This window comes from Triturus cristatus, chromosome 2_2 (assembly GCF_964204655.1).
Source record: "Triturus cristatus chromosome 2_2, aTriCri1.1, whole genome shotgun sequence".
NCBI lineage: Eukaryota > Metazoa > Chordata > Amphibia > Caudata > Salamandridae > Triturus > Triturus cristatus.
This window is the reverse complement of record NC_140582.1, coordinates 1067291703-1067319375: the sequence shown is the minus strand read 5'-3', so window position 1 is coordinate 1067319375 and position 27673 is coordinate 1067291703. Positions and strand designations below refer to the sequence as shown.

Below are 27673 nucleotides of genomic sequence, written 5' to 3'. Positions count from 1 at the left end.
AATAGCAGTAGTTTCATCAACTTCAGTACAATTCAAAGAGTTCACATGAAACACCTTAGCAATCTGGTTTGATCGTCTGTACTCGTTCATATCTTAAAGATTTCTTTTTAAGTTTCAGTGGAAAGGAGTCTCCACCCAGAAGAGGACGAGATCAAGACATGTTTCATTAGGATAGTTTACTTTTTGGAGATAAGCCAAAGCACAGTCAAAGAAATATACTTGGGAGACTGCAGGACAATCGGGATAAGACTCAAAGGCAATTTGGTAAAGTAGTTCCATAAAGGTCAAGTAGGTGGTTTAAAAAAAATAAAATTCAACAGACTAAACTTTCCTGATAAGTTTCATTTCACAGTGCAACCTGCTGAATCAGGTGCCTCTACAAGCTGAAGCAAATTAATGAGATAAGGACCTCCATCGATAAAAGACCAATGCTTGCCAAACTACTCCTACAGCTAGCTTACTGACATTCCATTAGAAAACTTAGGCTTATTAGCCACAGCACACATTAGGGTGCCAAAAGTTAAAGACAACAAATTTAGGAGACAACATTAAGTATTCGTTTTATTTATCAACATTGTCTCATACAGATGAAGTGGAAACAAATATGAAAATAAGTTTTACAAATTGCATTTCAAGTCTGTACAATGCTACATTTACAACAATTTTACATTAAGAGCATAAGTGAATAACTTCCACATGCAAGTTGTTCTTTAGTTGAGAGGCCGCTTATGATCGGTTGCTTGCAATCTGCACAATCAAGCTGCAATTTCACATTGGTGCAAACAGGCTAAATAGTAACTTTGAAACAAAAGAATTTTTGGTAACATTCCAGTTACTGCTGAAATAGGCAAATTGACACTGCAGGCAGTTTTATAACTGTAGCAAGAGGGCACACACCTGTTTAAAAAGAAATGCGGGAGCATTCATGCTCTCATTTGTCTTACACTTGTTCACATTTCCAAGAGTAGAAATGGTTGCGATTAACATTGTAGGTAAATGTTTTTCTGGTTAAGAATGTACAACCAATTTAACTGTGCTAGGACGTGACCACAATACATCCCCATTTAAGATAGCACAAGGATGAAGTAGTAAATGACAGACATGTTTTAACCTCAACATATAAAAATGTAGATCGCAGTAGCTCCACTGATAAAACTAAGAGCCTAACTACAGTTATGAATTCTGCACAACAGTCCCTACATAGATGTAAATTTTTCCAGCATTTCAAACCTGTAACTACAACTGCACCTACCCATGGCTTAACCCAGTGCAACTCAAACCTTCACCAAATAATTTTAAGAAACAATGTTAAATATAGTAAGAAGCCGCACTTTTAACTTGTATTGTTCCTCGTTTACATGTCTAACGTAGGTATGCAGGGGTACTACAATGGTGGCACAGTTCTTCCACGGGTAGAATAGCAAATGCAGATTAGTGTGTTTAGGGCACAATGTAACTGCATGGTATACCCACTGCACGGTCAGAAACCACGTATTCCAACAATTACTGGAGTGGGCCACGACAAAACATGTGAAAACAAGAGTGAACAAAAAAGTTTCAAAATTGTACAGTTGGCCTGTGTCGTGATGAAGATATTAGGAATAATTACAGCACTGTTTAACACTTTCATAAGAATTCAAATTTATTTGCTGAGAGGTTCTTGCAGCACGTGCTCCTCAAATGGTCGAATAAGAGCTGAATGTTTCTCCGGCATTGTACGCTGCTGGATGAAGTTCCCTACCAATATAAAACCTATAAAAAGCACACTTAAAAATAATGTACACTGCGGTTTAGACAGAAGGTTCTTCATCGAATCAAACTGGGATCCTTTTTTACATGGGACAGCATTGGCTTTGAAACAGTCCATCCACCCATCTTGAAGACTAGCTTAGCCATTTTGAATTTTCAACTGTCTCTTGCAAACATTTATCCAGTTCAAACTCTGCTCCATCTTGATAGTCAATACGCCGAACCTTTGTAGGAGTTCCAGAATATGCATCCTAAGAAGCACAAGTGAACAGTTTAGCATAACACATGGGTGGCAAACACAAAAAAAGAAAAACTCATACTATATTCAGTGGCTGCAGTATATAACCTTAGAATTTAGAACAGAGGTGTCGTAGTCCAGGAGAATCTCAAATTTCAACATTACCCTTTGTAGCATCTTGACTAAAAAAGTATTTTAAGAGGCTAAATCCACGAAGTAGGGTAAATGTGGAAAGTAGTGTTGTCAATTTATATTAAACTTGAGGAATAAAGCAGGTATAAGGAAATGTAAAGTACATTGTGTTGCTGCCAGAACATAGAAGCTCAATTAAGTGAAAAATATAAACCACGCATATGGTGACAAATTGAACTAACTTAACCACCAAAACATGAATGTGTTAACTAAGAAAAAAAGTATACCTGGAACCAACCTTAAAATGTATTTCAAAGAGAAAATACAGCATAAGGAATTTGGCACAGGAAAACATTTGTAGGTTAAGAGGTTATAGAAATTACATTCAAATCCAATAAAACAATTTATTAAAGCGTTTTAAGCATGGAGACACTGCTGGACAAGCAGAGATCAACTTAATCCTAGGCAACTGGAGAATAGCCTAAAAAACTGATGCATATAAAAATCAAATCTGATTTACACAATTCAGTACACAAGGGAATAATAATAAATATGAATTATTAAAAGCCTCGAAGACTGGTTCAGTGCGCCGCTCTCCGGACTTGGCAGCCTGAGTCGGAGGATGCCAGTTCGGCCCAGGGGACTGCTACTTGTAGTCTTGTTTGCGTGACGTTCGATGTCACCCTTTTACCTGTGCCCCTATTTTGTGCCCATATTTGCTTATTTATTTTACTAGTGCCCAGGTTTACTCGATTTTGTTCCGTTTTGGGACTTTGCCCCAAGCGACTCGCTTGCAGTCACTACCATTCCTGTTTCCCGCCAGCTGCCGCCCTTCACAATGCCAGTTTCCCCACCAGCCCCTCCGGGACTACAAATGGAGGCTGCACCACCAACATACTAAAGACAAGCCAGTCTCGCTTGGACTGCACCCAGATCTGTCGCCCTCTTGCTGATATACCGCCATGGAACTCCTAGGGCTAAACTCTGGACACTGAAGAGACTGCTGCTTCACCTCCACACAACAATCAACCAAAGGACTCTACCTGCTGACACTGCCACGTCTCCTGCAACAACCCACGAACAATCCCATGCCTCTTCCGCCCAGAAGATCATGAACATCCCAGAACGGCTCCAATGCATCTTGCACCCTCTGCAAGCACACCACAGAAATCTGGAACTCCATCAACAACCTCTCTAATGGCGTTGCCTTCATTACAGAAATGTTGCTCAACCTCTCCTCAAACCCTGGCATCACCACTCCCGAAGGCTACTAGATGTTACACCTAGACCGTACCAACGAAAGGGGAGGCATCATCGTCAAGGAAACAATCAGATGCACCATCAACGACCCCAAGCCGAACGCTATCAACTTCTTACTAGACAGATACAAAGGCCACAATAAGAGACTTGCCTACTGAACTTCCTCCCCGGGACCCCAACCAACTTTCTGCGACGCCATCTCCAACTGCATCGCCCCCTGGCCTTCAACTCCCATCACTACTTCTGACTCAGCTAGCTCAACATGCACATGGAAGATCCCAACTCCATCACTCTCCTGGAGAACCTGAACATTGGCCTCACCCAGCTGGTCACCGAACCTACACACAAGGCCAGACACACACTTGAACCCATTTTTACTTCCAAACGACAGAAACCAATTCTGCCACACCACAGAACTCTCCTGGTCTGACCATGCCATTGTACACTTCACCATTAAAGACTCCCTGCACACCATCACATCCTTTCCCACCATAGCTGGAGCAAGGTCACCGAAGCTCAATGGACTCACGCCCTCACCACCACCCAATACCTCAGCAGACCTCGACCAGGCTGTTCAGAACTTCTCCACCTGGATCACTGACTGCACCAACAGAGTTACCCCTCTGAAACCTGCAAAAGCTAACAGAATCTCAAAACAAGCCAGTTGGTACACCACAGAGCTCAGGACTACCAAACACAACTGCTACCAACTGAAGGTGTGATGGCACACCACAAAAAACCCCACTAACACAGCCACCCACAAAACAGCCCTCTGCATACATCAGCAGCACATCAAGGAAGCTAAGAAAGCAGCCATCAACACTGCGGCAAACCACACTAGGAACTCTTCAAAATAGTCAAGGAATTCACCAACCTAACAGCAACAGAACACCATCCACCCCTCCCAAGAACTCTGCGACACCCGCTCAGTCTAATTCCACAACAGGACTGCCGACAACTACAACTTCAGCCACCTCTACCCACCAGCAAACACCAACCAAACAATCACCACTTGGTCTCCACTCACCACCCAAACCATCACAGCCATCATGTCTTCCATCCACTCCGGGATGCACCCGACCACTGCCCCAAACACCTCAACCTCAGAATCAACCCAATCAGCATGGAACTCAATATCCTCAACCCTCCATCGACACAGCAACCTTCCCGGGCAGATGGAAACACGCAGAAGTCAGACGACTCCTAAGAAACCCTACGCCAACCATAGTGATGTCAAAAACTGCCCAATCTCTCTGGTCCCCTACTCGGTAAAGTACTCAAGAAAGCCATCAACCAACATATCACTGGATTCCTGGAACTTGACCACCTACTGGATGCCTCACAATCAGAAGCCGAAAACAGCACAGAGACGGCACCGATTGCTGCCAGACTGCATTAGAACTCTCCTCTACCATGGAGTAACTGTGGCCCGGATTCTCCTCGGCCTCACCGCAGCGCTAAACACAGTCTCCCACAACACCCTCATTAACAGGAATGCAGCAAGACGCCCTTAAGTGAATCGCCTCCTTCCTTACAGGGTGCACCCAGAGTATCCAGCCAGCTCCTTTCATCTCCGCACCCATAAACATATGAGGAGTACCACAAAGATCACACCTTTTTCAACTCATACATGACCCCCCCTCGCAGATGTCGTCAGATCCCACAGCATCAACATATTCTCCTATGTAGACTTATCCTCTCACACAGAGGACTCCACCAACACCAAAGCCAACTTCTCCAACGCCATGACCAAAGTAGCTAACTGGATGAGACAAGACAAACGTACTGATCTTCAGGAACACCTGGGACCATAGTTGGTGGCCAGCTGGACTAAGGCCAACTCAAACACCAACAGACCATTCATGCAGTCTAGGGATCATCCTCGACAGGCAACTGACCATGAGATGACAAGTCAACGCAGTCACCGTCTCCTGCTTCCACTCTTAGCATGCTCTGCAGAATCTTCAGATGGATCTCCATCAACACCAGAAAGACAGTCACCCAGGCCCAAGTCACCAGCCGCCTCAACCACGGCAAAGCCCTCTATGCTGGCATCTCTATCGAGCTCCTCCAAAGACTCCAGGTCATAGTCATACAGAACTCAGCAGCCAGACTCATCCTGGACCTTCCCAAACGATTACACATCACCCATCACCTCAGAAACCTTCACTGGATCCCCATCTCGAAGACATACCAGTTAAAAATCCTCGCACTCTCCTACAAAGCCCTCCATGATCAAGGACCATCCTACATCAACTAGCCCGAAATTCCATCAACCCTCCCGACTCTCCCTCACCTATTGCAGCCGTAAGCAGGCGACACTTCTCCAACATCACCGTCAAAACCTGCAAAGACTGCCATCTCCGAGCAGCATCATCCCTAGCAAACTTCAGAAAGACTCCAGACCTGGCTTTGATAGATATTCGCCATTGTCAGTGCCCTTGGGGTGACAGTGCGACGCTATACGAATACTGATTGACAAGAATTGTATCTACAACGGAGTTGAATGGCTTACTTAAGTTCCTTCCACAATAAAATGCATATTTAAAAAAATGAAAATTGATACACACTAGGACCAATCCACAAATGCCCAGAACTTGGTTACAATTCCAGGGGCAGGTTCAGTTTTATGCAGGTTTCTTCTCGGAGCATAAAGCGATATTGAGTGCAGGGCTTTAGTAGCATGTGTGAAACAAGTCCCCGTGAGACATCTAAAAACGAAAGACTGCCATATAATTATATATAATCTTGAACCAATGATAAATGTTTGTGTTAGATTTCCTGAGAAAACGAACATGCATTCACTGTGCAAGTTAATGGGCCAGTAAACCATTGTGAAAGGTTTAATACGAGTTAGGGTTCTACATGCGTAATGTACAAACCTATTACCAAAGATTAATATTAAGTTTCCAGCTGGACTTCAGAGACCCCCATTTTTAGGTTGCATTGCAAATGGTGCTTAAGCCATTCATGGCAAAGAGATGGTATTTTACATATACATTGCAATGCGCTATAGTTCCACCTCTTTCAGCCACCAACTTTAACTCATATTCAGTAAGTGGCATGATGTACTGTCAAACATCTTGGATTAGAACAAAGGAGTGCCTTCGGCTCACTTTTCTATTGCCTATTTGGGTGGGTCTTTCCTTTAGTGAAATGCATAAGATATTACCTTATATTGTAATTGTATTTATAAAGTGCTTACTATCCCTGACAAAACGTTGAACGCTTTTCGGGGAGTAGCACGCTACTCCGGAACCCATAGAGGATTTTATGGTTATTTAGTATAGGGAGATAAATTAATTTAGGCGGTGGACATGCGAGTTGGTTATTTGGATTGAAAAAGGATGCTGGAAGGATACAAGGAATGGTTTGCATTTATATAGCCTTGCTACCTCTGATGAGATGTCAAAGTGCTTTCTGGCAGGTATCACACAACTCCAGAACCCAAACAGGATTAGTGGGGAATTAGTATAGGGAATTCGGTGGACATGAGTTTGTTACTTGGTTTGAAAAGGATAATGGAAAGATAGAAGAGGGAAGTGTCTAGAAAGTGTATTTTTGGGGGGAGGGGTGAATCATAGCAGTAGGAGGTATGGGATGAGTAAAGCTGAGTTGGAGGGGTCACAACATTAAGTATTTTGCCATATACAAAGACAAACTGCTTTTAGCAGTCTGCAGTTGAAAGCATCTTGTGGACTACACCAAAAACTTGTGGTGGACTTCTAGCCTACCTATAGCTTACTATTGGTTGTCTGTCACTCATTTGCTTGCTTCTTATTTAAAGGCTTGCCTTCCTCTTGTTGCGTTTGCTCTTGCATATAACCTTCAACATGTTTGATAGGCTGACAACCTTTTACCGATCACATAACTACTTTTATTTAGGTACTATACGAGTGTGCTGCTCATTTCTCCCCACCCCCCCCCAAAAAAAAAAAGATATGTTGTGCTGCTCCCTGCCCTAGCTTTATTCTCTATGTTCTATTGAACACCAAACGTCTGCTTATCTTCCACCCACTTCCTGGTGCCCCCCCCCCAAAATCGCTCTTTTGTTGCCTTCTCACTCCTTGCATTCCCCAAAATACAAATTTTTATTTATCTGAAAGACCTGGCAGCTCCCATTTGCTGCCAGGCTACTCTCTCTCAAATCTGCATTTGCAAAAGTGAAAATTAATTCTTGGATAAAAAAATAATAAAATGGCATCTACATCACTCAATTGTTGTGGCATTATGCATACAAGCTCCCACTGTAGAACACAGCCACATGTGTAAGGCTGCAACACCTTTTTTCACAAGTACTTCAGGGAAAATAATTTTGCCAATGCTGTCCAGCTTTGACAAAGCCAATAGGTCACCAAGGATAGACCCATTGCCTGGGCCAATCTTTTCTAGGTTTTGCATTAACTGTTATTGAAAGATCATTCCAGCTGGACAGAAATTTAAAGGTAAAATACGATACTGTAGCAAGGTAAATAGTCCACATGGTGCGCCATTACACTTGGACCTGCCATTTTCAGGAGCAACTTTTTCCTTTTTGCCAAACGTGCACCTGTCAACTGCTGGTAATCTGCAGCTGGGCTGACTAAAACCAGCAGCAGACTGGGTAACAAAAAAAAATAAATAAACCTGAGTCTCAGGGCTCAGATAGATACCACTGACTGGGAGCCACTCAAGCCCAGCTCAATCCTACTATTCACAACGATACTGGTTCATCACAAATGTAGCATGCATAGGTGCCAGCACTGTAAGGGTGTATGGACTATGACTATGGGTACTATTAATGGTTCCTGCTGCACCAAACTCGAAGCCCGGTCCCAACTAGGCATGGGCCCGTGGCTTGGTCAGGGCTGACATCCTGTCACACGGATCAGCTCATCAGATTGGCCTATGTTCCCACTGCTGGTGCTTGGGGCCAAACACTGAGCGAGTTCTGGGGTGGGCATTTACCCACATCAGCTGGTGCAGACATACATGGAAGTCAGATCGCTGCACACGTGGGAGTGGGACCAAGCACTTGAGAGAAGAGGCTTTGAAACTCTGGGGCTTGTGACTAAAAGACCACTAGTTCGGGCCATCCTCACAATGCAGTCTCAATGTCAACCTTAAGTCACAGCTAGAGAAACCATGGCAGCCAAACCCATCAAGGACTCTCTGGATTAAAAGAGGTTTATATCCCGCCGTGTGTGCCGAAGATTTTTAATCACCTACTGGCTAGTAAGACTACAACTGGCAAAACCACATTTAATAACCTTACACCCTCCCCCTGAACAGGGTCATTCCTAATAGAAGCACCACAACAGTCGATCGCTCAGGCTCAAAATAGTTACAATTCATGGGCAGTAGCCTTCGACACTTGCATTAAAGGAATGAGATAAACAACATTCAACGGCACCCCCTTCTTGACCTTAAATAAGTATACAAAACATTAATTCCAGAACAAGAGTGTTTCAATTATGCAAAAAGGGTATATATGGATTACTATAGGATCTAATCTTCAACTTACATCCTGAATGCATAAAGTAGGTTCGTCCTCTGCATCATCCCCCTGACCACACATGGTGGGTTTATCTTCCTGACTGCACAACATAGACTCTGTAGAACCACTATTTACTGATTCAGTCTCCAGCTCATCAAGGACCACTCTCCTGTAAAAATCAGAAAAAAACAAACAATGTACCAAATTGCTTGGACTAAAAAATAAAATAATTTAGTCTTCGTCCATAAGCATCTTATTCAAATACATACATGTCCTGCATATCACTTCCTTCTTCAGTAGGAGGATCCCAAGCATGCAAAGCTATCTTCCAAAGTTTGATCTGTTGATCCCAGGACCTGCGACTGTACTTCTTATATTTGTTTGGAGTTCTTGGATGGACTGCAGGGTTTCGAAGAAGCCTTTCAACAGAGTAAATAAATTGCCAGTGATTTTTACTAAATATAAACCATCTCCATGAAGAGTCAACCAATAACCACAACAAGAACAAACATCAAGTCAGATATTTACATTTGCGGAAGACTTTAAAAAAGTAGAAAGACCAACTAGTTCAGGATAGTTAAGCAACTATTAAGATCAAGATGAGAAGAAACCATGGAGCATGGAGATAATATGCCATTATTAAGACATGACAATACCTAGGAACTTCTTTGCAATATCTGTCGTAGGCAATAGTGTTCTTTCCATAGTTGATTTGTTTCTGCCTTCGAATTAAAACATTTACATCCGTTTCAAACTCTGCCGTCACAGAAGACTCTTTGGAATCCGAACTAAATAGGAAACACCAATTAGATGACTCTGCATAACTAGGCATAAGCAGTTAAAATGCTTTTGTCAAATGCTTATCAATTCACATTAGAGCATTGATTACAAGGTAGCGCAAACCTCATTTCATTTATCATCTTTTGTTCGGTTACAAAGACCATAAACATACATAGAAACAACCAGCAACAAATTAAAATGCACGTTAAACATCTGTTAAAACAGCTAGCCGTAATATAAAATGTATTGATAGCCCTTACATTTATTTTGAAAAAAAAACTCCTCACTGGAATACAACATGTTATATAGCAAACATTGGAGTAAAACATATACAAAATGGATCTAGGACAGGATAAAATACTAACACCACCCCGTAGAACACCATAATCCTATAGAATAAAAATCTTCAATATGTATTTAAGACTTAGAAGCGATTCTCTGCAGGGTTCTGTCTTGCTAAACAGATTAACCTAGGATAGGTGCTAAAAACTGCTCTGACTAGATTTAGCAGAAAAATATAGAATCAAAAAACCTTAGCATCTACTTTACATAGGAATTAGGAAATTACAGGTTTTTACACCGTAACGGATATAGACTGTTGCATTCAGCTTTGGTTCAAAATTACCAATAGTGCCAAGGAGGAATTCATGACAACCTTTATGAACAATATTTCCCAAGTTGCCACGTATTGCCAGAGGAGGAAAAACAAATAAAATCTCCCACTCAAGGCCATATAAAAATATGCCCATATAAACCATTTCCGTACAGACAGCAAACAAATACCCTGAAACAGCCAAAACAATAGGTTGCTGCGTATCATATTACAGAATTCTGAGGGCCGTTTGGCAATAAGAAATCCCCAGATTCCTACACATCTGTAATACAATGAGTAATATGGGGACCATAGACTCCCATTTTGTGCACAACTTCATTTTGTGCTTTCTTGCAGCAACAGGATGGAAATGTTTTCATACTTCACAGCAGCGTATAAGTTTCTGAAACGTGGTGTAGGATATGCAGTTGATATCGTTCACAAGCGAGAAATATACTGTCCTACCTCACAGCAAACACTGGAACCTAGCCAGCTTCTGTGGGGGACCTCGATGCAGACTAGTGCGGCAAGCTTGGATTCTCAACCAAAAGGAAGGGGGTGGGGGGGTTGCCCACCACCTCATACAAGCCACTGGTTAAATCAAGAGTCTGCTGCATGTTGGTCTAGTGTATTCTACACCTGAATGTAGACAAGCTTATTCTACCATCCAGCTGGTCGGAACACATAGCTCTACTTGGTAGGAGCGGTTGAGCAAAGTCGAGACACAAAACATTGGGATGGCGGTCATGCCTGGGCAGGGTCAAAATTTAAAACAGAGGGCCACAACATCAATCAATTACAGACGAAGATCCTACCCGATTATATGTACTCACCCCCGTCTGACTTTGTTCAGCCATTATAGGCCCACAAACAATGGTTCAGGGTAAACGCATTAATTTGAAGAGCCAGAGGAGACCATTTCTGAATGAGGGCTATAGTCAATACTGGAATAGCCCACGGCCTATCCTAGTCACCTAGAGTATCGCCATGTCCAATGCCCAAAGGCTCAAACTGAAAGTTACAATCGCCCTAAAATACCTTAAGTGTACTCTCGGGGATAGACAATAGAAAGGTAGATAGTTGTTCCACTACAGGGGATGCATGATCAATGCCCATAGTTCTTGAATAAACATTGACCAGAGCTACAACTACTTTAGAGGAAAAATGTAGTACAACACAAAATGTCATGCGGCACGCTCAACCACCTTGGCCTTGCAGCCCAGATGGCTGCCCATGTAGTAACGCCCCCCCCCCCTCCCCCCCCTGACGGTCTACCCCTCCCACCAGCAATAGCTGTCTTGGTAAAGTCCAAAAAGCCGGGGGGGCCCGACTTCCTCCTTAGATCAGGTATTGCACAAGAGGGAGTGATGCATCTGATTGGAATGGCCAACCAGCTTGGGGATAGGATTTTGAAAATCCAGAGGATGTTGGCATGGTTCACCTTGGGGTGGTCTATAGAAACGACTAAGTGGAAGGAGCGATATGGCTGAACCCTGGTGCTACATGGATAGGTCACCCAAAAAAAGATAGTAAACCAATTTTGGATTCCTAAAATTGATAACAATATAATCCCCAGGCCTGTCTTTAGGACCCTTCAAAATCTAGCTCACCCTACATGTCAGGAGAATATCATCTTCCCAGTCATGGGGATAGAATATATATATAAATAAAAATAAATCAATAATTTGTTGGTTGGGTGCTCTTGGGACCTCTCAGGTTTGCCATCAGCTCAGGGACCATAGTAAAAATCAGAACATAGGGACAAGAGCAGGATAATAATTCATGGTTTCATTAAATCCACCTTAGGATCCTCCGTCTGATCACCTTCGACCTCTCGTTTAACTACTCCCACCAGCACCTACTGGCAGACGATCCCTCAAACACACTCCACTTGCCCCCCACCAGTCCTTTTGTAGTTGCACTATTGACCTTCATGGTTAGCTATGCAAGCCTGTGAAGTATTATCCAGGGCAACCAGCTGTTTGACATTTTGCATCCTCTCTGCCATTTGGTCCCCACATGCACCTTACAATAAACCTCCCTGCAGAGTTGACCAAACTTGTCCAAAAGAGCAATGAATAGGCTCAGTTCTTCGTGGAGAATGGTTTTAAATTTCTCTAAAATGTCCCTTATATGCCTGTTGCAAACACTTGTAGGGATCAGCAGTAACTTCACTTGGACCTTTAAGCTTTTGGTGTATTTTTTTTTTTTTACACAACCAGCGTGGGCTTAGCAGGCCTTCCCTTGGTTTGGGGACAGTCAGTCAATGGCTGGGTCCCTTCATGAGTCTTCGGCTCGTTGGTAAACCTGGACAGCTTTGTTCCCACAGGCAGACTTGTCGGGGCTACATAAGGGAGTAGACTGTATCCCCAGCATTACGCAATATGGATCGTTAGACAATGGGTTCCTGCAACATCACATGGATCGAGGTGAATTTGAGACTGCAGAGTTAAGTGAACCCTCCCTTGGCAATTGCGCTTACCCATAAGGTCACAAACAGGTAAATTACTTCGCAGCTTGGAAACCAGAACAACTAGGAGAAGAGGCAACAGTTATAAAACCCCAGCTCTATGTAGCTCCGACGCCTGACAGTAATATTACTGGGTGGGCACAAGAAGATAAAAATCACTCTGCCAGAGACTTGTGTGCAAAAGGCCAACAACCTAAGCTGCGGGACTCGCGGTGCGCTTTTGAGCATTTTGTGAGGGGACGGGCTCGCAAACAGGCTGCAATCTGGGGGATGAATCCCACCAAACACTTCAGGGGAGCAAAACATTTGAGGCCCCCCCTCTGCTGCTAATCACCCCTTATTTGATTGCTATAAGAATTGAGGGAGTCCGCAAGTCTGCAAGAGTGGCACTGTAAGACCATGGACTCAAATTATGAGCAATAAAATAATTGGAACAGCTAATTAGACTGGAACCACCACTTGTAGGACACGACTACTTATAAATTTCTTTTAATACTGCCAATAAATCTAACAGATCTGAAAACTCGCCAGCAAAAGGTTGGCACAAAACATTCACTATAAAGGTGTTTAAATGGCATATGACTAATGGATTACACATAATAGGTGGATAAAGTGGTGTAACCACAAAACAGTTTATTCACATGCTGAAAAGGAACAAATGGCTACTGTGGCTAAAACAGTGCAGTATAAAAAGTGTGGTATATCGGATATTCAATAAACAAAGCACAGTTTTTTGTATTCCTTGTTCTATTTAGAGTATGATATGGTATTTGCACCATTATGTACTCAATGTTATATAAAAAACTTTTCATAAGACAAAGTGTTTTGTTTCTATGCTCAACGCCTCTTGCCAGGGAGCGTCCATATAATTTACATTTATCGGATGAGTTGAAAGAAATAGGTTTTTAAGTGGTCTATGGTTGTGCAACATGAACGGATTACATTAAGAGGTCCGAGTTTCTTGTGGACAATCAACCAAGCTTCAGCGAGTTAAAGGAGTTGCCACTTGTCTAAGCATACAACACTTCGACTGCTGGGGTCTTGCTGCTGTTTGCCTATTAGGGCAAAGCACTGACTTAACTATAGATTTTTTAAATCAAGAAAACTGGTGTGGATTCTGTAACAAGCGAGCTTGTGCAAGACTCATCTTAGCTGCAACACTAAAAAGAGAGGTAATCGGTGTGAAAGGCAAGTGATTTGTAGACCAGAGTCCTTAAAAGCAAACCCTACTTGAGAAAAATTACGAAAAAGACTCAACGATCAAACCAATATTAACACTGTAGAATTTATATACCATGGCACAGAAAGGGATTAAAGACTACAGTCAATATGACCTAGAATATAAAGACATTGTTCGTGAGGAAAGTCTCATTCATCCAAATTAGATATTCAATAGGAGCAGACAAGTTTGAAGGCATCCTCAAATACCTAGCAATTACTTAACTATAGCCACACTAAAAACGGTCAAAGACAACATTTACCTGCCAGACGAACTTCTTCTTTCCCGTCCAACAAAATCATTGATCAAGAGTTTTCTTTTGTACCTGGAAGAAGTAAAGTATTGAAATGGCTTAGAAACAGTAATTACACTAAGTTTATCACATTGCACCCACAGCCAATAAACAGTGCAGCGCTTTATGGTTACTACACATTTACCACAGCAGATTAATCCATCCCCCTACCTGTAACAAAGACTCCGGTGTAAAAGGATTGTCACTTACCTAGTAAGCATCTATTCATTGCATGTAGTGCTGCAGATTTACATGTTCTGCATACTCTTGCCAACTAGTGTTAGGCTTGGACATTTACATTTAGTTTTTCTTCTAAAGAGTCTTCAGAGTCACAAGAGCCTGCGACAACTCTTCGTGGTAATGTACATGGTCATTAGGTAGATCTTCAGACGGGTACTCTTACATCTGGTGCAGGTGTAGTGGAGCTAAAAATAACCTACATTGAGGACCATGCTATGTGAATCTAAATTAAGTGAATATATGAATTTTCTGAGTCATCTGGGACAACCAATGACTTGGTGAGGTGGGTGGGCACATGATTCAACAGCACCATGCCACGAATATATGCTTACAAAGTAAATAATCCATTCATAACTTGTGTGGCTGTACATGCACATAATCTGCATACTGTTAAGCAGTTCTCTCCATGTGGTGGCTAGTCACTAGGTGTCAGAGGTTTGAAATAATGTTTTTATTACAGCTTCTACACGTGCCTGCTGGCCTGCAAGGACATCCACACTAATGTTAAGCAAATGTGTGTGGTGTTGACCAAGTAGCTGCTTTGCAAGAATCAGCTATAGGAATGTTACCCAAGAAAACTATAGCTGCCCCTTTCTACCGAGAAGAATCTGACCTTGGCGGCAAAGGGGGGGGGGGGGGGGGGGGGGGGGGGGCACGGCCTCCTGGGTGGTTGCACAACCAGCTTGAATACATCAGACTATCCTTCTAGCAATCCCTAATTTGGGTACTGTGCGACCCGGTCTTGTATTGGAAAAAGCTACAATCAACTGCTGCATACTCCTAAATTATTTCCGTCTGACAATGTAGTATAGTTATGCTCGCTTTACATCTAAAGTGCGAAGTGCTCTTTCTTCTACTGACTGAATTGGGAAAGAAGACAGTCAACTCAATTGTTCGAGATGAAAGGATAACAAAACTTAGGATTGGATCTTAGAACTACTCTGTCCTGATGCATTTGAATGGCTCCTTTAAAACGAGCTCTTACATTTCACTAGCTCTCCATAGTGAAGTAATTGCTACGAGAAAAGCAACGTTCCATGAAAGGTACTCACAAGTGTAAGGACTCAAAGGGGAGGGGACGGGTAAGCCTAAATAGTACCGCAATAAGATTCCAAACTGGAGCAGGCGGAGTACTAACGTTTTTTAACTTCCATGAACCCTTAGATTTTTGGGATACTAAACAGTGAATGAGGTTTCCTGTTTTATAGATCTGCACCAATTGCTTAAGTGGATAATACTAAAAGCTCTATTTGTGGTAGTGTGATCGAGCAGTTAGGCTCAGAGGGCTGTGTTAAGCATTTGTTGTACACCACTCAAGCAAGATAGGATTACACACACAAAGACTGAATCCAGACTAATGGTTCTAATAAAAAAAAAACAATGAATAACTTTTTACACAAAAGAAAGGGGAACTCAGTTGTAGGTAACGGTTTCAAGAGTAGTAATACTAATTAGAATGCAGTAGGAATACTTTACATTATGAGAAATGCTGGTGTTGTCAATCGAAAACAGTAGCAAACTTAGGGGGGTTGGGGCTCGACAGCATAGAGAGGCCCTGGCTAGCATATCAAGGGGCTGGAAGCCTTTGAGGCTCACTGCCCTGAAAGCTGTCCCAGCTTGGAGGTAGGTATGAAACACATCCACCCCAAGCAGCCTTTGCCCCGATGGCTCCCACCTTGGGGGAGGGGCGAGGGTCAGAAACATACCTGTGTCAGGCTGGTACAGACCAGTCAAAGTTGGTAGTTTTTCCAGGAGGCATCTCTAAAATGCCATAACTGCATTTTCCAATAAATCTAAATAATGGCATCAGTATGGGTTTTTTTGTGTGCTGAGTTGGATACCAAACTTCTTAGCCTTTAGTGAAGCCATCATGGAGCTGTAGAGTTCGTAATGACAAACTCCCAGTTCATGTACTCAATATCCTGAAGGGTCATCATATGAAAAGGTCCTGATATTTTCGCAGACATTGAGGGCCAACGCATACAAGGACAGTTAAGAGGCAGTAACCCAAGATCTTTTCATTTTTTTAAAAACATTTTGTAATGCTGTGGCAAGGTATGCCCGGAGCTTGAGGGTAGTACAGTCTCAGCAGATGCCTCGCTCCTTGATGCCTCATATCCAGAGGGTGGAAGGTAAACAGGCCAGCAGGACTGAGAGAGGCACATGTTTCAATTCACATAATTAACAACAAGGAACCTTTTATAAGAGCACCTGCTCTTTCTGCAGAAAATTCAGATTTATTCTGCAGGTATAGACTTATTTTATATTGCTCCAGCCTAACTAGGGGACCACCTTCATCGACACAAAAGTGTGGTGGGTTAGAATGCTTTTTACATGAATGTTAAATTGACACTTTTTGTTGAGAATGTAGTTGCTGGTGTGCATTTGTGTGCCTTAGTTGACACTTGCGATTGATTGTTACACCTCAAGCAGACTGCATAAGGAGAATTGGGGTCTCTTTTTTCCTCATTATTACGTATAAAGGACTTTCAGATACGAGAGTTCAGACTAGCAGTTGTAGAAAAATAGCACTTTAAATAAGTACTTCTCAATGCAGTACTATAATGTGCTTATTAGTGTCAAAGTTTCCACATTAATAAACAGATGTTGTAGCACCTAGGATAATGTGCTGCTAAATACTTATAAGGTCCCAAAGGCGAGAGCCATTAGCTATGCAAATGCTTGTTAAAAATGGGAACAATGATTGCTTTTCCCCAGGATTATGGAAAACCATGTGAACACGCAGCACTAAAAACGTGATCTAAAATTCTAGCCCAGACATTTGGGTCAGCCTTGTACAAGTCTGCTGGGACCAAGTCAGGGCCCAGAGCCTTTCCTCCAAAATGGAGTGACATGCTAATCTGCTCACCTTCCCTGTGCTCCTCAATTTCTCCTAAGTTAATATCACTGAATATATGGCCGAAATGAAGTACCCATTGGTCGGCTGGAATTAAACAGTCAATGTTTGAGTTTGGAGACTCAGGTGGTGGGGGTGGAAGACGACTACCGACCAAAAATTAGAGCCATCTTTCAACACAATAGCTTGTCCCAGAACCTTCCATGCTGCTTATTTCTTTTCTCGCCTGCTAATTTAGAAGCCTTTCTTTTACCCCCAATTTCTGCTTCGTCTCCGGGTATGGATTTTAGGGCCTGTAAAAGCTCCCTATGGGTTGTTGAACATTTACCATCAAACCATCTTTCAGCCTTCGAGCATCTGACCCTACTTGTGACAGTACGGTCAGATGACATTTGTTTAGTTAATTTCTTAAAGGCTTCCAAGATGGTTCTATCATGTGTAGTCAGATCTAGGCAAAATTGAATTTCAGGGGCACGAGCAATATATAAATGATCCAGGAAGCTATCTGGGACAATCCTTTCCCACTTTAGCCTGCAGGATTGGTCTTTAGCACTGTAGTCTTTATTTGTGATAAAAGTAATCGTCTCCGCAGTTTCAATGGCAGAGAATGGGATTACAAGTGTAAAGGGGTTGTGGTCACTAAAACATGACCAGGAGACAGTTAATTCCTCAATGGTCGAGACTAGTGGAGCAGACAGTAGGATGTAGTCAATAGTACTGGGCCTTCCATTCCCAATATAAGTGGGTACTGAAGCCAGCCTATTTGCTGGAGGCAATATAGATTATGAGCTGAAAGGGTGCCTTCCAGAAGGATACCTGAGGGAAAGTGATTAGATAAAGAGACTCCCCCGGGTCTGGCTATATGATTTAATTTGAATAGCCCTGGTGAATGTTAAAATCCCCATGAATTATCAAATCACAATAGAATTATTTACCCTCCTCATAGTGTTCGAGGAACTCCTCTAAATCTAACAAATGTTCTAACTCCTGTCCTCTCAAACGAATTATAAAAATGTACCACTAACAAAGTTGCACGATTCTTAAAAGATAAATTCTACTGCCAACACGTGGTGTGATTTAAATTTGAGTCTTACAAAAGAGTTTAAGTGAAAACATTAGGAGCAAATCACTTCTGGCTCTTCCCATACTTGATGGGCTAGTGTTTACAAAACAAAAGAAAACCATCTAAATAAAAACAATTGCTGGCCTCCCACTTTTCTTAACCCCTTCAGCGCTGGGCGAATTCCGCCGCGGTGCTGAAGGGTTCGAGCGCGGGCGGGCTCATGACGGAACGGTTCCGTCATGAGCACAGCTCAACCGTGGCTCATGACGGAACCGTTCCGTCATGAGCATGGAAGGGGTTAAAGGGCAATGAAATGGTATGTAGAAAGAACATTTCCCCAATTTAAGTTAAACCTTTTTGACCTTAGTCCTGCTATGTTACACAAGAGGACCTTTTCATAAACAGCCAAAAAAAGGGGTCAAGATAGGAAGAGTACAGGGGGATTGGTCAACTATTTCAACGGGTTCCTGGGCTAGAGAAATGAGATTGTGTTGGGCCATGTGGACTAAATTTATACCCTGGCTTATTTTGTCCTCACGCCTCAGTCGTTTTCACCCAAGCCCTGGGGACTAGCTAGGGGTTGAAAGAGATTACTCAATGGTGCAATTGTGTGTAGAATGGTTATGTTGTCAGACCTACCTGGGTTTGAAGGAAGCTGCCATTGCCATTTAATAGGGCGTGTGCACTGACAGAGTGTAAAAATGTACTCTTGTAAGCGCAGCCCATTAGCTGCTTAGCAACTATACAGTCTCCCTCACCAACCTTTTTTGTTCGATGGCCTATCCACCCCACTCTCCTTGCCATAGTAATATCAGAGGATATATTCAGGCCATTTATAACATTTTTACTACTCCACGAAGTCTCTACCACCCCGCTAACTTTTGCTCAGACATCACAATACTTTTATCACATGTAACAGAGACATGAATTAGTTTCTCAACCTCTTCCACCTTTGATATTATTGGGTCTAAAAGGGCTTTCGTCATGGACTCCAGTCCTACAAATAAAGCATTGAATACCTGTTTAAAATTTGAACCAACCGGTGATAAGGGTTTTGCCCGTGGAGACTTCCTCGTCTTATTAAACTGTTCGTTTTCTCTCGGGCGGAGGGAAGTCTGATACCAAATCATCTCCCCGTTAGTGTAGCCATCAGGGTATTTGAGGACATTGCAGGTGAGTCAATTGTTCCAGACGGTCAACCCCCCCCCCCCGTGGGACCCCCTGGAGAGGCAGGCGCTTTCCTTTTGCCCATATTGCAGTCGTTGAGATCAGGGGCCTTTTGTACCCTTATATGAGGCACAATAAATACTGGCTCAACCTAGGCTAATGAGCACAGAAGGGCACTAGCGCGATTTTTACGGTTTAAAAACAGCAGAATAAAAAGTACCTTGATAATGAAAGTGGAGATTTTTCACTCTGTGCTCCTCATACTAACAAACAGGATCCAGATAGAGCTAACTGAGGGACCTGGCCCAGCCCGGCCTCCTCTGGCGCAGCGGGAGCCCCTGTTGGTATTTGTAGGAGCCTCTTGTCACAGATGATCCCGTGGTGAAAAAAACAGCACATGCTGAGTAACAGGAATAACAAGCAGCATGAAGGACTGAATCTTGATCCCCCGCTCCCTTTCAACTAGCAGTGCAGAACTAGGAAAGTAATTTGGTGTGCAAGACTAGTACATTAGTCAACTGAAGGAGGAAAAAAAAATAATAATACGCTGCAGCTTAATGAAGGTCGGCCTAACACCACCCCAAAAATATTAACATGGAGTCATCACTGCTTGTTGTGTAAGGAATGTGGGGTTGAAGTAAGCAAGCAAGTAGTGTGGACCTTCAAGAGAATGATTAGGCAAAAGTTGATGGTAAAATCAAGAGCAAAAAAGCATACCATCATATTGAATTGGTGCAAATAAGACGTCCAGCAGTATGCAGTAACATGGGAGCATTTTCAAACAGCCGTGATCTACAAATGCCAACGATGCTAGGCCTTTGACTAGGTGGAGGATAATGTGGGTAGTTTCTGTGGTCAGATGACAAGCAACACTGGCCGACTGTGCATTCTTAGGCACAAGAAAATCCAGCCCAAAAAAAAAAAAAAAAAAAAAAATTGGCATAGCCAATAGGCCTCGCCTTTGGGACCTTATAAGTGTTTAGTTATCCAGCACAATATCCTTGGTGCATCATCATCAACTGTTGCATGGCTACACACATATAAGGTCCCAAAGGCGAGACCTATTGGCTATGCCAGTGCTTGTTTATCTTCATGTTTACTCTCAGGTTACCTACTGTGTGGTCACTAAAGTGAAGAAGTCAGTGACATTATTTCCTGGCTAGAATGCGTGGAAACAATTGCACTATTTCACCCACCGCTAAACTCCACCTACAAACTTGGCGATTCCTGCTCCCCTCTATCTTTAATGCACTTCCTTCTTCACGTCTGTAAGGTAGGCACAGAGGTCTGCAGCAAGACAAGCAAAGGGAGCGAGATAAACAGAGAGAGTACGTACGGAGGCCAGAGAAGACTGCACAGACAGCAGGAAGGGAAGAGGGAGGAGAGTAGACTTCAGGGGCAAGAGTGGGCCACAGAAACAGGACACAGCAATGAGACACGCACAGATGTACTGCAGGCAAGCGGAATGGGAGTTCGGTACGTGCAGAGACACGTGATATGGTAGATGTCACCAGCAGGCATGCGCGGACGAGGACTACAGAAAGCCGGGCGGGCAAAATGCATATGTACAACTAGGGCACAAGTCCTAAAAAAAACAGCGCCATTGCCGAAGACTGTCTGCATGTGTTGTGAAAAGGCACCTATTAAAGTTAAAGCATATACGGCTGGAAATACTACAACAAGCATTGGCTGTGCTGCCGTGAAAGTGACGCGCCTCAAAAGTGAATGCGCGCTGTGAGGTTTTATTTTTGATCATAGGGTACCCCAGGCCTGTTTCGTCCACACCCGAGGAATGAGACACATGTCCTTGCCCTGCCAGCCTAATTTGTAGGCCATGTTAAATTGAACGGCGGGACCTGTGTCACTATATAACAAATACCCTGGGCCATCCACGTCACTCAGCAAAGCATGAACCCTACGTAGGCCCTGCCAGCCTGATCTGTAGGCCTTTTGTTAAGTTGACCAGTGTTCTGCACCCATTTTACTGAACAGCAGGCCCTAGGCTTGTCCGACCAAAATCACTGCCAGCCTCACTCAGCGAGGCCTCCTGCTCCAAACCAAAGAGCCCCACACTACCTGTGTGCGAAGTTCACTAGCGCAGAGGTCACCGTTTCTCTATTCTGTCGACATATGGCACATCACTTCCTGGGTCTGTACATGAGAAATACAGAAGTTCCCACTGCAGCCGCGTCAAGCTGGGGTGATGAATAACCCAGACATATCCATATATGTATATTTTATTCCTTTGCACTACGCATTTTCTGCTTGCCCTATGCAATTTATGACAAGCGCTTGGCCTGAGAATATAACTAACCTTTCACCTAGTCAACATTCCGCATTTAGTAGGATAGACACGACACGTCTGATAAAATGTGCAAACCATGCACTTGTAGACGTGGGTAGAAGTGGCGCGAGATGACGGTACTGTAGGCACTTCTCATAGCCTTAAAATGTATAAAAAGGGAGCTCAGTCCTAGGCGGACTACCCCATCCGTCTGTTAGTATATGGCATGCGGGTGCACCCCAAGAGCTCGTTTTTAAGATACAATTTAACTTGCCAATATATTTGCTGTATATGCTATTTTGTCCCGAAATTGGCGTTTTCTTATTGAGCATTTCATACTTGAATTACATTTGCAAGGTTGCTTTCTTTCAAGTAGGTACGCGAGTATTCTCAGTATTTTAGATCAAGTGTGTTTTGCATTCTGAGAACATTTTCCTTGATTTAACTTATGTTTTTCATAATGCATTTATAAATGTGTGAGGTTTTCTGAAGGGTCTCTCTCCAAACGAGTTCAATGCCTTCTGATTCATGCGAGGTCACTATATTTGTATTTTTATGCCTTTCAGCCTCAGTTTCCATGGCTCACATCAGTTTCCTTCATTTTTAGAGCGAGCGTTCCCAGACACCCCGGCTCATATTAAAGGTGCCCCTTTTGTCCTTAACTCACTCCATCGATCATACGGTGAAGGTTCCCTGAGCCCTGTGCTCAGCCCCCTGCCCTCTTGACCCTTAAAAAAAAATCTCCCTCCAACAGCTGGAAGGGTGCCCGCGAGCGATGAGTGGAAAGCCAGATGGCGCCTGTGCGCGTAACCGCAAGCTCTAGGCCACACCAAAAGCATGTGGTCGGATTTTTGTAGCCCACTAACTAAAAGTCTCGCCAGTGCAACGCATGCGCTGGCTCAGGCAAGACCCAAATAGGATCTGGACAGATACTATGCTAGAAAGCACAGCAGAAAAGGAATCAGACAATCCTCTAACATTTTAGAGGAGGTCACAATCCTGGAAAGCATGCCATACTTGTACCCAACCAAGCCTAACTATCTCGAAACCGATTACTTATGTGCAAGCGGACATGGACCATGTTAGCTACACTCGGCAGGATCCGATCTAGCCTGTAGCGCAGAATTTACTACAATTACCTACAAATAGACCAGTCATACAGAAATGACCCATTACTTTCATCTCTTTACTGACCTTCCAATTTCGGCATTCACACTTGCACGTATGTTCTCTTCTTCCTCCACAGCATTTCCCCAGTCTGCACATCTTGACATCGGCCTTGGGGCTTCAGGTGTAGTGAAACTGTTGGTGAAGAGACTGCTCAAAGTTAACTTTTATCTTACGTGTCCCGAGACTACGTCCGATGCAACATTCAACAAGGTGGGTAAAGAGACTCCTTTAAAATCCAAGAGGATTGCAGTATACACAGAATAAGGTTACCTCAACTTTAACCCTCTTCTGAACCGAACTTGGAAGATGGGCTTATTCTATTCGCGCCAACTACAGCTAACCATGCTGCCGACATACTCTTCCGGCCAGCCACAATCCAGAACCTGATGCCAACCAAAAGAGAATAGACCATTACTGGTCGCAATATCTCATGTTTTGCAGGCACCAATGCAGGGTTTTATTCTACTGCGTCACCTTTTTTTAGGTCGAGAGACACCACAGCTATTTTGAAAGGCCCTTTCCCCAACACTGGCTAAGCCGACAGGAAATGCTTCAATAGTACAGTATACAAAAAGGGATGGACGGCATGTTTAAATTAATCTCAGCCACTTGTAAATTACTCCGGCCCCATCAAAGTCAATTGTTAATTTGCGTACCATGCCACCTCAATTTAGACGCAGCCACATGCAAGTCATTCTAGACACTGCTCCAATGGAAACAGTCCAGGTATTCCCTCAACCAGAACATAAGCAATTTAGGAATGAGTTAACCTGGATTAGTGCCAAGTATAGCTTGGTTCCAGTGACATTGTGCCCAGGTTCCACATCTGAGCATATCTGTCCCTCTTAGGGCAACACACTAAGGCATACAAAAAGTGATGGATGAAATGCCTGAATTAATCTCAGCCACTGGCAATTATTCAGGCTGCATCAGTCCATCGGTGTGGCAAGGAGTTGGCATGGTGGATGCAGCCCGAGAAATTGCCAGTAGGCAAAATTAAGTGAAGCATTCCATCTATCACCTGGTTTCTGCTTCACTAGGTGTGACGAACATGCCCAGGCTTGGATCCTGTGCTCATTGCTTCTGTTCCTATTTAGGGAGGGCCTGGCAGTTCAGGCTGGAGTGTTCCATTAATGCAGGGGCAAGACTGAAACTGGGATGCAGCCATGAGTTATTACCAGCAGCTGACAGTCAATGCATTCCATCCATCACTGTGTTCCAATTAACGTAATACTGAGCATGTAAGCATGCAACGAATTAACACAAAAGGTGATGAAGGAATGCTTGCAATTTGCCTAACCATTGGTAATCGACCAGGGTAGCATCCCAGCCCATCGTTCTTTTTCTCACCATGCTACCTCAGTTTTGTAGCTGACCATATGCAAATCAGTCTTGACCTTGCTCCTCAAGGGAAACTACTCTTAGGTTGCTTGGGTTCTGGTTAGGAGAGGGCCTGGCAGTTTGGGCTGGACTGTATTGGAGAAGGGTTAAGACCGATGTACATATTGCAGGATCTAATATGAGGTGACGTGGTGGGCAAAAGAACAAGGATTGGACTGTTATCCCAAGCAATAGCCAGTGGTTAGACTTATTGCAAGCATCACCCCATTGTGTGTTATGTGCTCGATGTACTGCCCTGAGCAGCCAAGGGTATGCCGAGATGCGAGTCGCTTGCTTCCTGTACAACTAAAGTCAAGCTACATCCAACCAAACAGCCCCAATAAGGGCACAAACGTCTTGAGTGGCTTCTGTTCCAGGTCGGAAAGGGTCTGGCAAACCAGTTCGGGTTGGACTGTTCCTATTGGAGTGGAGTCGAGACTGATTTGCATATACCTGATCTAAACTGAAGTGGCATGGTGGGCCAACAGAATGATATCCTGAGCGATGGCCAATGGTTTGACTTACTGCAAGCTAAGAACAAAAGGTATCCATTATTTTTTTTTAATTTGGAGGTCTGTGAGAAAAAGGGGGAAAAACAAGTATATGTATACACAAAAGCAACTCCCACTCGACCAACAAATGTACTCTGGCTAATTAAAGCTCCGTTGGGCTATCCCTTTGTTTTAGATTATCGCAAATAATCAACAAAAACATCAATTCATCTCATACAATCATTACGATGACTATAAGAGGTGAGTGTAAATGTGATTATGGTAAGGGGACAAATCTAAGTTTGTTATGTATGTATTGCAGCAATTGTTTAAATTAGTATATCAAATAAGGTCATATCAATGTTGCTTTATTCACGTTTTGTATTGCACAAATGAAAAAAGGATAAAGTCTATAGGGTTATTATCTAAAAACGCATTCCCCCCCAAAAAAGAGGATTGAGAAACATAACAAAAATAACAAATATGCATTGATGTTTGTTGATTTGCGATAATCCAAGACAAAGGGATAGCTTAACGGAGCTTTGATTAGCCAGAGTGCATTTAGCGTTGGTATATGGGAGGTGCTTATGTGTATACATATATTTTTGACTTGCTGCAAGCACCCTCCCAACATTCCAGTGTTTCATGCAATAAATGCAAGCATGTTTTAGCACATTCACGCAAGATCCGCTGGCTTTGCCGCTGGTTTACGACGACGAGTTGCTGTTGGACATCATTGCCTAATACCACAATTTGATCCTCCTACCCACTGATCTTTACCAAATTAAGCACTTTGTCAATTCAGCACTACGGCATGGTTCAGGTTAAATACGCGCAAATCGTTGCGACATAAAGGATGTTGGATATATAGCGCACCTCCTATTTCTCTAGAGCTGTACTAAACCAACTGAGGAAGTGTCAGCTATCAGCGATACAATTTAATTACACTCCGTACCTGTCCGGTCTTTGCCTTTCCTCGGTCTTTTCTTCGTCGTCAAACACCGATCTTTCGGAATCGTCATTTCTTCTTCGCCTGCCATCGGAGTAACGTTTTCTACCTTCAGACCAACGTGATGGTGGGAGAGACCTGGAAGAAAAAAGGTTTATAATTACAAGGGTTAAGTCAAGAAAACGTAACACACGAGTGTGCATATGCAGCGTGTTTCCGTTGGGATAGTACAACTCCAAGGCGCAAAAAAAAATAAAAGCAAAGTCGCTGTTTTATTGTGCCCCCAAACGCGGGAACCGTCCAGACCTTCAAATGAAATGTATTTTCAGAACATTTCTTGCAGATATTCTATTCACAAGGCTGAATAGAGACCAAGGGTGAACGTGTGCTTTAAAACTACATATCGTTACCTCGTTCAACGTTCTGGGTTTTGGCGCGTAGACCTGAAAGGATCCCGAGGCCCACGTACTCAATTTATTTGAAACTGTTCAAGGGCGCGGATTTTTAGAATCCGGAAAGAGGATCATCCACACCCTGCAGCGCAGCAACAAAAGGGCGGCAAACAGCCGGGGTCCAGCAGATCACATTAGCATCAATCCATTCAGGAACTAGAAACCCGGTGGCCCCGGGAAGGGTGTGAGGTGCGGTCGAAACAAAACCCCCAAACAACCTGCTCAAAGATAGAGGCCCGAGGGGTCTCCACATCTCATCACGATACAAACCACGTTTGCTTGCCACATAGGCTTCATCTAAACACGTTACACTCTACCTACAATGTTACACTCGGCCCGAATTCGGAAATGAAAGGTGGGGAAGCATTGTTAATAGTATAACAGCCTGGGTGAAGCAGATCAAAACCTCCCTTAAAACTAGAAAAACACAAGATGAACAAACCTCCCTACGCTGCCAGGGCAATCATTCCTCCCTCCCTGGGCAGCAACTCAATCTCTGAAGACCATTTTACAGCTCGCAGTTACTTTTGCCACGCGCAACTACGCCAGCCGTCCTTTCTTTTTGCCTTTTATGACTGTACGCATGGATGTATAACGGAGTAGTACCCAACTGGAATACCCTAGTCACAAATGGGAAAAGTGAAATTAAACCCATATCCCACCAAACCCTCCTTTGGCGTAATAATCAAGCGCCTCTTCTTCCGTGAGAAAGCAGTGGTCATGTTCTTGAACAAACCAGGAAAACCACTTTGCCTCCTCGAAGTTTCAATCCCAACTCTCCGCCAAACTGAACCCTAGAATCAACACAATGTGATAAAAGCTACTCAAAAAGAAATTATAAGACAACGTCCATTACTGAATCAGAACATTACCCACAGGCATATGCACTGAACTGACTTAAACCTCCCAAGCAACACACCCCGGTGCAAGGAGATAAAGTAGGGCACAAGTACCCTTGTCTCTCATGGAGTGGAGCGTTATCCTTCCTTACCTGCTCTCCTTATCGCGGGGGCTAACGCCGAGCCGCTGTTGGAAGGCCATGGCGGGAGGCACCGGGTTCTGACGCTTTGTTTACGCTGATGTATGCTCAGTGACGTTCCGTGTTCTCAGCTTTCCGCTCTCCCCGCTTTCACTCCAGTGGAACTACCCGCCAGAAAAGCTCCAAAATGTAATGCAAGGCGCACTCTCGGGATTAGACCATTCTACCAGTTTAGGGGAGCAAGAAGTGAAGCGAGTCTCCAGCTTTTGAAAATGGCCACTTAATCCGATTATCGTGCATTTTATTTTCTATGTAAAAAGTACATAAAACGCTATGTCGAAGTATGACTCTTAAGGATAGAAACAATCCAATACAATTTTAACAAACTACACCAATACCCCCCTGCACAGCACTGAGTGGAACACGTTAGTGA

The 27673-nt window shown here is 43.4% G+C and overlaps 1 protein-coding gene across 3 annotated transcripts; it reads right to left on the bottom strand.

Moving 5' to 3' along the window:
- Nucleotides 1–548: 548 nt before the first annotated feature.
- On the bottom strand, nucleotides 549–27436 carry SLBP (stem-loop histone mRNA binding protein). 3 transcript variants are annotated; one of them, XM_085642584.1, is made up of 8 exons: nucleotides 27253–27436; nucleotides 25816–25947; nucleotides 23014–23121; nucleotides 14179–14241; nucleotides 9512–9643; nucleotides 9125–9274; nucleotides 8883–9024; nucleotides 549–2000 (listed from the first exon to the last, which is right to left on the bottom strand). In XM_085642584.1, exons 1-8 carry the CDS (start codon nucleotides 27300–27302, stop codon nucleotides 1884–1886), a joined length of 894 nt encoding a protein of 297 aa, XP_085498710.1. In that variant the 5' UTR covers nucleotides 27303–27436; the 3' UTR covers nucleotides 549–1883. The 3 variants fall into 3 exon arrangements, with proteins under 3 accessions (XP_085498710.1, XP_085498709.1, XP_085498711.1); XM_085642583.1 differs by having other exon boundaries at nucleotides 23014–23136; nucleotides 27253–27429; XM_085642585.1 differs by lacking the exon at nucleotides 23014–23121 and having other exon boundaries at nucleotides 27253–27411.
- Between the last annotated feature and the right edge of the window lie 237 nt (nucleotides 27437–27673).

What these genes read in the sequence shown, in the direction of transcription:
- SLBP (XM_085642583.1), bottom strand. Translation starts at nt 27,302, where the DNA reads ATGGCCTTCCAACAGCGGCTCGGCGTTAGCCCCCGCGATAAGGAGAGC. An exon ending in CCCCGCGATAAGGAGAGCAG is followed by an intron (nt 25,948 to 27,252) that starts GTAAGGAAGGAT and finishes TTTTTCTTCCAG; the next exon opens with GTCTCTCCCACCATCACGTT. An exon ending in TATTGCAAAGAAGTTCCTAG is followed by an intron (nt 9,275 to 9,511) that starts GTATTGTCATGT and finishes CTCTGTTGAAAG; the next exon opens with GCTTCTTCGAAACCCTGCAG.